Source organism: Raphanus sativus, chromosome 9 (assembly GCF_000801105.2).
Source record: "Raphanus sativus cultivar WK10039 chromosome 9, ASM80110v3, whole genome shotgun sequence".
NCBI lineage: Eukaryota > Viridiplantae > Streptophyta > Magnoliopsida > Brassicales > Brassicaceae > Raphanus > Raphanus sativus.
The window spans coordinates 14,008,373-14,020,201 of NC_079519.1; the positions used below are offsets into that span (position 1 = coordinate 14,008,373).

Sequence of the window (11,829 nt, forward strand, 5' to 3'; positions counted from 1 at the left end):
ATTGAGGTCGATGGGCTCGCCCTCATTCTTGTTCGGCCATGGGTAACCAGGTGGAGCACTCGCGGCTGGAGAAGCTGTGCTCTTGGCTGTTCTAGCATTTCTCATCTTTGGAGGCATCTCCAAAACAACAGCAAAACACAACATTAGCTCAGTTCGTCGGTTGTTCTAGCAACGATGGAACAATCCAATCTTCTTGTTCTATCCAAGTCCATCGATTACTAGACAACCTACACAAGCCTCAATCTCAACAGTAGAAATCGCAAAGGCCAAGAATCACAAGCAACAAATCGCTTCCTCTTCCATTGAAAATCAAGCATGAGTTCAATCCTAGTAGCAAGTATACTATCAAGAGCTACAACCTAGGATGAAATCGCAAGCATAAAGGAAAGAGAGAACCCAAGAAATCACTCCCAAATCGCGATTTGCATGCGCTAAAGGGGGAGAGTTCTTGTCCGATTACCTTGATTGGAGACGTGATTCCTGCAAAACAACCCAATCTCAAGAGAATCCCAAGAGGTTAGAACCAAAATCGATGAGAAAGAGAGGGATGTGTGTTCGCGATTTTAGGGTTCTAAGGGGGTGGTTTGCGGCGAGAGAGATGAAGTGGGGAAGTGGAGTGTTTGGGCCTTAAATAGGTCCATCAAAACCGCTTCCTCTTCTCTTTTTCATTTTTTTTTCATTTTTTTGTTCGAGCACTTACCTGGAACAATCGGCGGAACAACCGCTGGAGTGTTCTCCTGGAGTGATCTCGAATTTTCTTGATTTTTCAACCTGCAAGTTAGTTCCTAGAAAGATAAAGACAAAAAGAAAACAATACTTAAACTCACCAGTGGGTTGCCTCCCACCAAGCGCTTGTTTTCTGTCACTAGCTTGACTTCAATGAGCCGATTAGGCTTGAAGGGGATCGCTTAAGGGTATCTCTACACCTTCAGCGATTGTTGTGTCAGCAAGATATGGCTTTAGACGCTGACTATTGACAACAAATTCTCCACCTCTTGTGTCCAGCAACACAACAGCTCCATAAGGGCGAACCTCCTTAATGGTGAAATGTCCGGACCATCTGGACTTAAGCTTTCCAGGGAACAGCTTAACCCGTGAATTGAAGAGTAAAACCTGATCTTTCGAAGCAAAGCTTCTGCTGATGATCCGTTTGTCATGGAACGCCTTGGTCTTTTCCTTGTAGATCTTAGAACTCTCATAGGCCAGATGCCTGATCTCCTCCAACTCGTGGATCTGAATGGTTCGCCTCTCCTTGGCGGGTTTGATGTCGAAGTTGAGTAGTTTGACAGCCCAAGCGGCCTTGTACTCTAGCTCAACAGGTAGGTGGCACGCCTTGCCATAGACCAGATGATAGGGAGTGGTCCCTAGAGGGGTCTTGTAGGCTGTTCTGTACGCCCATAGAGCATCGTCAAGCTTAAGGGACCAGTCCTTGCGGGTGGTGTTGACAGTCTTCTGCAGGATGTTCTTGATCTCTCTGTTGGAAACCTCCACTTGACCACTTGTTTGAGGATGATAGGCGGTTGCAACCTTGTGTTTGACACCATTCTTGCTCAGCAACCCTTGGAACAACTTGTTGATAAAGTGAGTTCCACCATCGCTTATAACCACTCTAGGCACTCCAAATCTTGGAAAGATGATGGAGGTGAACATCTTGGTTACAACTCACGCATCATTGGTTGGACTAGCGATCGCTTCTACCCACTTGGAGACATAGTCCACAGCAACTAGGATGTACTCGTTCTTGTGAGAGACTGGAAAGGGTCCCATGAAATCGATCCCCCAGCAATCAAACACTTCAATTTCCAAGATGTAGTTCTGAGGCATCTCGTTTCTCTTGCTTATACTCCCCATCCTTTGGCATGAATTGCATCGAGATATGAAGGCGTGAGCATCTCTGAACATAGTGGGCCACCAGAAACCGGCTTGGAGGATCTTGGAAACTGTCTTGAAGGTGGCAAAGTGACCAGCATGAGAGGAACCGTGGCAGTGGTGAAGGATCCCTGGAATATCAGCCTCTGGAACACATCTCCTGAAGATCCCATCCTTGACTTGCCGATATAGATATGGCTCATCCCAGAAGTAGTGCCTCGCCTTCCTTAGAAATTTTCTCTTCTCATTCCTAGTGAACCTCAAAGGCTCTTTCTCAGCTGCCAAGAAGTTGGCAATCTCAGCAAACCATGGAAGGTTCGGGTACTCTTTCTGGATCACTGCAACGAATGCTCCTTCCACGCGGGAACAATCCTTGATGAAAGGCGACGACTGTTCCATGTTGCGCAGACCAATCGCACTGACGTACTCCATCGGTTGTTCCTCGTCAAGAACTTTCTCATCTGTCACTTTCATCCTGGAGAGGTGATCTGCTACTCCATTATCAACCCCCTTCTTGTCTCTTATCTCCAGATCAAACTCTTGGGGCAAGAGAATCCATCTTAAGAGCCGCGGTTTAGCATCCTTCTTCGTGAGTAGGTACTTGAGAGCCGCGTGGTCTGTGTGCACAATCACCTTTGATCCAACCAGAACCAGGTCTTCATCATGGAAGAATCCCCACAGGATAAAGCTACCGCGGAAGGCACATCAGAGGCAGATCAGTCGGCTGAGGATCAGCATGAAGTGAGTTATGTGAATGGGCAAGGATGGCAGTTGAAGAACTATCACCTGTGATGCACCCAAAATCGAGCACCGTCTTGTTTGGTTCATGGACACGACCCAAGGTGGTGACCTTGTCGACCAGCTAGACCTAGCCGAGGTTTTCTCATCAGATTATGCAATCTTGGATAAGCTGAATACTCAAGTGAGCTGGACTGACACTATCATGGAAGATCTGAGCTGGAATAACACTCACCCGGACGAGCTGAGCAAGTTGGTTCGACCTTCTGAGCTGGATCGACCATCAAACCACCCGAGAAGCAACACAGATATATGTTCATTGTTCGAAGCATATCTTCTAAACCATGATGTTTCTTCACTTGAAACCACATGGAGAATGTGCTCAATTCAATTATGGAACTCCACGAAGAAGAATCAGATAAAATGGAGTTCAGATGAGGGAGTTATGCCATATACAACTCAGTTGATGTTCAGTTCTCGCGAATTCAGACATGTGTGGATCGTCCTGCGTGTATCCGTATCCTTCCCAGCATGGTGTGTACGACCAGCATGAACCTGGACATCTTTCCGAATCTTGACTAGTCAACATCTGAGACCGCGCATTGACCAGTCTTCCTTGTTTTCCACACTTTGACTAGATCTAGTCAAATTTGTGTTTTCTATGCATTGTTTTCTGCACTTTCTTTTATTTCTCTTTGACTCAAAGTACTATAAAATGTAATCTTTGATCATGGCAATAACATCAACGAAATTTCTTCTTTTATTTGAGTTTTTACTCTTTGTTCTTTGTCAAGAACACTTTTAGTTTCTTTGGTGTGGTTAGCTCCAAACAAACGCCTCTTTCTAGTTGGACCGGTGCGTCATATCCGCCAACTGATCGAGTTTGCTTCCTTGTCGGACCTGTGAGTCATATCAGGCGACATTCAAGCACCCAGACAGTATCATTGGGTCATTCCGCAACCCTTTGTGTCGTCATTCAATCCATCAGTTCTCTTCGGAGTTCATATCTTTCATACCGGTCGAGTGATCAGATTTAGGGTGTATCAAGTGGTATCAGAGCCACTCTTCCGGTAACACTTTATCATTCCATCTTCTCATCTCTCCATATTCTTCTAAACACTTCTTCTTCTACCTTTCTTGAACCCGGGCCCCTCATTACCCACCATAGTTAAAAAAAAAATGATCTAAGTTTATGCTGTAAAAAAAAAGAGAAAAAAAGTTATAAAAAAAAAAGAAATTTCAAAGTTTGATTTGTTTTGTGGTGTGGTGGTGGAAGAGAAAGCCTGCTGGCCGAAGAGAAATCCGGCCTTTGAGGTGGTTAAGGCGGGTTCCCTCTAAATCTCTTATCTTTCTATCTTTAAACACCTTCGTTTGTTTGGATCTACCCGTTGGGGATTCCTAGAGTTGTTCTTCTTAGAACTTTGAGTATAAGACTTTGAGTGAACTGAGAGAAACACGTATGTGGGTGAGGATCAAACACTCGAGTGTGTGAGATTTTTATCTAACGTTTTGTGTTTAAGAATTTTCAGGAACCATGACTAGTAAGGATGAAAGGAGCCGACCAGGAAATTCTTTTGTTGGTTTATCTAACTTGCAGATGAGGAAGATCAATGATTCTGTTGCTAACCTTATACATGCAGGTCTAGAACAGATTCATCAGAAGCTGGACGAAATTCAAGGTGTCCAACAGACTCGTCCTAAACCCGCAGCAAGGAGAGAACGCCCTAGGCGGACCAACCGATCCAATGACGATTTTGGAGAAAGAGAGTTCCCTGATGGCGACAGCAAGAGCCAAAAGAAGAGCACATCTACACATGCACATGTAGCTGAGCCATCCATATTCATCAGTGAAAAGCCCAAAGGTAAATCTGAATGCAGCTTTGAAGATCTAAAAGATTTTTCAGATTCATTACCAATTTTTGATGAATATGATGATGAGCCAACTGAAAGTCTGATGAATTGTGAGGATACTTGTGATTTTCCTACTCCTGAATCTGAGTTGATGCTTGATAGTAAACTAACCTGTTTTGAGCCGGAGCCTCCGAGCAGTCTTATTCTTAGTTCACAGGATTTTGAGGAAGAGCCATTCAACCAACCACATCATGGACGACTTCCTGGCACTAGGACACCTTTGGATGATGATCTAGGTCCCATATTTGATGAGGAAGACGATCTTGGTCCAGTCTTTGATGAGGAAGCACCAAGCATCAACATGGACAGTCATCTTTGCTTTGATCCCGGCACAACTCCTCCCATTTTATCCACTGACATTCAAGAGCACTGTGAGAAACTTGATTTGATTTATTCTCTGCCTGAATTGTTTGTTGGAATTAGTTCTCATAATGTCAAAAGTTTTGGTCTAGACAATGTGAAAGAATTTTGTGTTTCAAATTCTATTTTTGATAACATGATTCATTCTTTTGAGAAACTTGAACCTGATAAACTCTTTGATCAAAAATGTTTTCTAAATGACAATGACATCTCTTCTGGTCTTGTTTTGAGTTTTGATCAGTTTCTGAAACATCACAAAGGTTTTGATCATCTTGAAAAATCATTTGAGCTTGTTTTGCAACAACCAGATTTTTGTTTCCGAAAACTTTGTGATTCCTTTGTTTGTTTCAAGGATAATTGGTTTGATCTGAGTTTCTCTAGTCATGGACTGATCACTGGTGATTTGTTTGCATTCCCTTGTGCCTTGGACGAATTTATGGTTAAGACTTTGCTAGAACAGAAATCACTTAGAACTGAAACCGATTCTTGTTGTGATTCTGATTTGAAACCTGCCCCTTCTTATTTTGAATCTGATCTTGATCTAAAGTTTTTGTGTTCTGAATATGATCAACCTAGGCTCGTCTTGAATATGTTCTATGGTGTTTCATGCCTTGAAAGCATTCTGATTTGCAACACCTTCTTTGAAAAACATATTGAGCCTTGGAAAAGTAATTCTCAGTTTGAGCTTGATCTTTTGTGTTCTAAATCTGAGAAACTTGTGCATGTTGTGAAATTATTCTTTAGGAACTATGAAATCACGAGCCTTGACACCATTCTGGTCTGTAATGTTTACTTTGATGTGCATCTTGACAGGCTGAAATGTGTGCAACTTGTTCTTGGAAAATATAGCTTGATTTCTGATTTGCACAAGTACATGTCTTGCACATATGATCCTGGTATTTTAATGTTTGTTTTGAGTGTCCAGGATAAACAGGTTCAGCCTCAGAGAAGAGAAAGCATTGACCATTCTCGTCAGCCTGAAATTTGGAGATGCATTGATACATCCACTCAAACTGGCTACCTTGGAGATGCCAGCGACACAGGTTCGGTCCAAAGCAAATATCTCGGCGTCCAGAAGGTCTTTCATCTTGACTCCAATTTTCCTGGAAAGCCAACTCCCCAAGGTTTCACTGAGGCTTGGAATCACTTGAAAAGCTTCACGGACGAAGGAGTTATGAAATTTTCAAACAGGCGGTTGACCAGTCCATCTATCTGCGAGTACCCAGCTTTTGAAGCAGATTCAAGCCTTGTGAAAAAGCGGCCTAAGCCAAAGCCGATCATAGGATTCAAGATGAATCTCTACTCTTTCCAGGAAGCTCAATATCAGGAAAAATGGCCACAGAATCATGAAGTTATGATCCATTCTCTAAAACCGGCCAAACCTATTCTACACTTGCTTCAATGGGAAGCTAGCCGATCCAATCAACTTCAAACCAGACCTTGGTGACCAGGAGATCAATCTACACAGTCAGGTATGACCCAAACCTTTCTCAGAAACATCTTGGAAGCTAAGTGTTTACTTTCTTCTTCTTATTCTGATATTGTGCTTGAAAATAAACGGGCTTGTGATGAAGTTAACCATCTTGAACCGGTACAGCCGAGTAGTCTTGTTTCTTTGTCACAGGAACTGAAACTGTTGGAGCAATCTGCCAGCACTGAACCAAAGATGGAAGCAAGCAGAGGACGACGACCAAACACTTGTGTTATTGGAACATGGAACTGGAAATACTTGAGGAGAGCAAGTTCAAAACTCCAAGGAAGTTTCTCTCCAAGTTTATTTTTCATTGAATTTTACTTGTTTTTAAAATTCTTTTTGTTTGATTCATTCTCTTTTGATTCAGGTAAAATGGATTTGAGGACAAATCCTTTTGAAGAGGGAGAGTATGATGCACCCAAAATCGAGCACCGTCCTGTTTGGTTCATGGACACGACCCAAGGTGGTGACCTTGTCGACCAGCTAGACCTAGCCGAGGTTTTCTCATCAGATTATGCAATCTTGGATAAGCTGAATACTCAAGTGAGCTGGACTGACACTATCATGGAAGAGCTGAGCTGGAATAACACTCACCCGGACGAGCTGAGCAAGTTGGTTCGACCTTCTGAGCTGGATCGACCATCAAACCACCCGAGAAGCAACACAGATATATGTTCATTGTTCGAAGCATATCTTCTAAATCATGATGTTTCTTCACTTGAAACCACATGGAGAATGTGCTCAATTCAATTATGGAACTCCACGAAGAAGAATCAGATCAAATGGAGTTCAGATGAGGGAGTTATGCCATATACAACTCAGTTGATGTTCAGTTCTCGCGAATTCAGACATGTGTGGATCGTCCCGCGTGTATCCGTATCCTTCCCAGCATGGTGTGTACGACCAGCATGAACCTGGACATCTTTCTGAATCTTGACTAGTCAACATCCGAGACCGCGCATTGACCAGTCTTCCTTGTTTTCCACACTTTGACTAGATCTAGTCAAATTTGTGTTTTCTATGCATTGTTTTCTGCACTTTCTTTTATTTCTCTTTGACTCAAAGTACTATAAAATGTAATCTTTGATCATGGCAATAACATCAACGAAATTTCTTCTTTTATTTGAGTTTTTACTCTTTGTTCTTTGTCAAGAACACTTTTAGTTTCTTTGGTGTGGTTAGCTCCAAACAAACGCCTCTTTCTAGTTGGACCGGTGCGTCATATCCGCCAACTGATCGAGTTTGCTTCCTTGTCGGACCTGTGAGTCATATCAGGCGACATTCAAGCACCCAGACAGTATCATTGGGTCATTCCGCAACCCTTTGTGTCGTCATTCAATCCATCAGTTCTCTTCGGAGTTCATATCTTTCATACCGGTCGAGTGATCAGATTTAGGGTGTATCAACCTGAACCCTAACGTGAGGAACAATCCCCACCTGTACGCGATCTGCCATAACCCCTCCACCGTGCACTAGGCAAGACTTCGAGATCAAGCCAGCCTTGATTAGTCTAGTGCAAAGGAAGATCTTCAATGGACTTCCTGCTGAGATACCGATGGACCACATCGAGCACTTTGAAAAGATGTGTGGTTTCACTAAAGCGAATGGAGTACCACCCGATTACATCAAGTGTACTATGTTCCCTTTCTCTCTTGATGGGAAAGCTGCTCGCTCGCTTGATTCACTACCCACGGGATCACTCACCACTTGGGAACAAGTCCGAGAAGCCTTCTTAAGCCACTTCTACACGAAATCAAAGACGGCAGCTCTGAGACAGAAGATCATGACCTTCAAACAGCTGGTGGACGAGCCGTTCTGCGATGCTTGGGAGCGATTCAACGTCTACCGCAGAGAGTGCCCGCATCATGGTTTTGAGGAAGACTATCTGCTGGGAGTGTTCTACGATGGAGTAGGCTAAGAGTACAGGAACGCTTTGAACTCTCCCCGGCAACGGCGCCAAAACTTGATACACTAAAAACAAATCCTTGTTACTGCCAAGTTAACAGTTGCAATTGTAGTACTTAAGATTCAAATCCAGAGGACCAGTCTACACTCTAGTTCTATAAGTTCCAGAATCAAGCTAAGAAGAAGATATAATTTGGTTGAAATAGGCGATAGTAAACAAGCAAAATAAACACGAGATTGATTCAATTAAACAAGAGCTAGCCTAGGGTATTTCATTGGGTGTTGAATTGGAGCCAAACAATTATTCAAGCGCGATGAAGTGCTTTCTAGAACTCGGATCACTCAGCTGGAACACTCCACTGTCGTGGCAGTGATCACTTTGCAGATCGATCTCACCACCTAACTGTCGTTGGGATGAGGATCGATTGCAAGCTTTAGAGAACAGGTCCGATCAGTTCACTTACCACCCTAATATCTACTTTCGCTGATTAGGGATACTAAGCTCATTCAATACATGTCAAGTTATCATCCTAAGCGGTTAACTAGGTGATGAACTAGTGATCTAACATCAAGTGATCAGTTTAATGAAAGCAGTAAGAACAGTATGAATGAAGAACAGTTATGGATCGTTTATCTATGTTTAGCTCATGTCTCAACATCCTAAAACCATAGGCGAGCAAGGTCACTACTCGATCATGATGCACATAAACAAAGACATAAATCCTGAATAAAATTGCATAGGAACAGAGTATGAGACAATAGGGTTCAGATGATCTTCTCTATGAGAGGATGGATTCTTCTCCCTTACAAGTTGCAGATCGCAAAAATACTCAGTGTTCTCTTGTAAAACTAGCGTAAGAAAAATAGAAAATAGATAGATGGCGTTTTTATATGGAGGCGCCAATCAGAAGAAAAGAGTTTAGGGCAACAGGGTTTTAATTCCCGAAATAGGAGTTTCCATATTCGTCTCGAACAATCTCCGGATCACTCTGTCTGCTTGTTCCGCTTGCGAGAGAACAGTCTCGGGACTGTTCTCTTGAGTGTTCTCCGCAGGAATGCTCCAAAAGGACTTCTTTTCATCAGGCACCTTCTCTTCTTCCTTCTACTAACTCCAGACCTGTAAAAGGTCAAAAAGGACTAGACTGACACGAATTAGTGACTTGAAACAAATGAAAACATATATACAATGATGTGAAAAGCACCATATATCATTCTTGAACTGCCATCCTTGCCCATTCACATAGCTCACTTCATGCTGATCCTCAGCTGACTGATCTGCCTCTGATGTGCCTTCCGCGGTAGCTTTATCCTGAGGGGATTCTTCCATGATGAAGACCTGGTTCTGATTGCTCTTAATCAGCTGATCGACCTTGGCAGAGAGCTCATCAATCTTGCTGTTATCGATGCTTTTCACCTTCTGAGTACGATCAGTCTCGCGGTTATTATCGGCTGAGCTTGAGGCCATGTTCTCAATCAACTCGAAGGCACCTTGAGTGGACTGGGTCATGAAATCTCCCTTACTGGCTGAGTTCAAAGCATTCCTGTACTCCCAGCCTACTCCATCGTAGAACACTCCCAGCAAATAGTCTTCCTCAAAACCATGGTCCGGGCACTCTCTGCGGTAGACATTGAATCGTTCCCAAGCATCGCAGAACGGCTCGTCCACCAATTGTTTGAAGGTCACGATCTTCTGTCTCAGAGCTGCCGTCTTCGATTTAATGTAGAAGTGGCTTAAGAAGGCCTCTCGGACTTGTTCCCAGGTGGTGAGTGATCCCGTGGATAGTGAATCAAGCCAGCGAGCAGCTTTCCCATCAAGAGAGAAAGGGAACAGAGTACACTTGATGTAATCGGGTGGTACTCCATTCGCTTTAGTGAAACCACACATCTTCTCAAAGTGCTCGATGTGGTCCATCGGTATCTCAGCAGGAAGTCCATTGAAGATCTTCCTTTGCACTAGACTTATCAAGGCTGGCTTGATCTCGAAGTCTTGCCTAGTGCACGGTGGAGGGGTTATGGCAGATCGCGTAGCAGGCAGATTGCGCAGTAAGTTTCTCTGGCCGATCTGGACAACTTCCTCCTGTTGGTTCTACTGGTTCGCAGCATTCAGAGCAGCTTGCTCGGCAGCAGCTTGCTGCGCTTGGATCGTTTGCTGCATCTGCTGTTGCATGAGTGCAAACGCAGCAGTGAGATCATCTTGGTGATCACCCATGTTGGTGTTCGTTGATCTCGGCTGTTGACGGTTCTATCGTTCCAATCTCGCTAGTTCCTCGTTGGTAAGCTGATGCAATGGTCCTTGTGCGTTGCTCCGAGTATGTCTACTGGTCATGCACCTGGATCATCAGCTGAAACAAAGAAATAAACACGAGTTAGATATCTTAGACTGGATATGAAACCGAAAATTAGAGGTAAAAAATCTGGTCCCCGTTGCAACAGCGCCAAAACTTGATACACTAAAAATGAATCCTTGCTACTGCCAAGTTAACAGTTGCAATTGTAGTACTTAAGATTCAAATCCAGAGGACCAGTCTACACTCTAGTTCTATAAGTTCCAAAATCAAGCTAAGATGAAGATATGATTTTGGTTGAAAGAGGCGATAGTTAACAAGCAAAATAAACACGAGATTGATTCAATTAAACAAGAGCTAGCCTAGGGTATTTCATTGGGTGTTGAATTGGAGCCAAACAATTATTCAAGCGCGATGAAGTGCTTTCTAGAACTCGGATCACTCAGCTGGAACACTCCACTATCGTGGCAGTGATCGCTTTGCAGATCGATCTCACCACCTAACTGTCGTTGGGATGAGGATCGATAGCAAGCTTTAGAGAACAGGCCCGATCAGTTCACTTACCACCCTAATATCTACTTTCGCTGATTAGGGATACTAAGCTCATTCAATACATGTCAAGTTATCATCCTAAGCGGTTAACTAGGTGATGAACTAGTGATCTAACATCAAGTGACCAGGTTAATGAAAGCAGTAAGAACATTATGAATAAAGAACAGTTATGGATCGCTTATCTATGTTTAGCTCATGTCTCAACACCCTAAAAACCCTAGGCGAGCAAGGTTACTACTCGATCATGATGCAAATAGACAAAGACATAAATCCTGAATACAATTGCATAAGAACACAGTATGAAACAATAGGGTTCAGATGATCTTCTCTATGAGAGGATGGATTTCTTCTCCGTTACAAGTTGCAGATCGCAAATACTCAGTGTTCTCTTGTAAAAACTAGCGTAAGAAAATAGTAAAAAGATATATGGTGTTTTTATATGGAGGCGCCAATCAGAAGAAAAGAGATTAGGGCAATAGGGCTTTAATTCCCGAAATAGGAGTTTCCATATTCGTCTGGAACAATCTCCGGATCACTCCGTCTGCTTGTTCCGCTTGAGAGAGAACAGTCTCAGGACTGTTCTCTTGAGTGTTCTCCGCAGGAATGCTCCAAAATGACTTATTTTCATCAAACACTTTCTCTTCTTTTTTCTACTAACTCTAGACCTGTAAAAGGTCAAAAAGGATTAGACTGACACAAATTAGTGACTTGAAACAAATGAAAACATATATATAA

At 43.1% G+C, this 11,829-nt stretch overlaps 1 protein-coding gene and 1 non-coding gene across 3 annotated transcripts; one reads left to right on the forward strand and one right to left on the reverse strand.

Annotated features, from left to right (window-relative positions):
- The first annotated feature begins 6 nt into the window (after positions 1-6).
- On the forward strand, positions 7-5,741 carry LOC130499529 (uncharacterized). Of its 2 annotated transcripts, XR_008938384.1 has the most exons (3): positions 7-4,889; positions 5,455-5,546; positions 5,692-5,741. XR_008938384.1 is itself a non-coding variant. In XM_056993671.1 (2 exons), the coding sequence occupies exons 1-2, from the start codon at positions 4,142-4,144 to the stop codon at positions 5,694-5,696; spliced, it is 1,410 nt and encodes a 469-aa protein (XP_056849651.1). In that variant the 5' UTR covers positions 7-4,141; the 3' UTR covers positions 5,697-5,741. The 2 variants fall into 2 exon arrangements, 1 of the variants encoding a protein (XP_056849651.1); XM_056993671.1 differs by having other exon boundaries at positions 7-5,546.
- Positions 5,742-8,117: 2,376 nt separating this feature from the next.
- On the reverse strand, positions 8,118-8,224 carry LOC130500501 (small nucleolar RNA R71). Its single transcript, XR_008939123.1, has one exon. It is a non-coding gene; the product is annotated as a small nucleolar RNA R71 (small nucleolar RNA).
- Between the last annotated feature and the right edge of the window lie 3,605 nt (positions 8,225-11,829).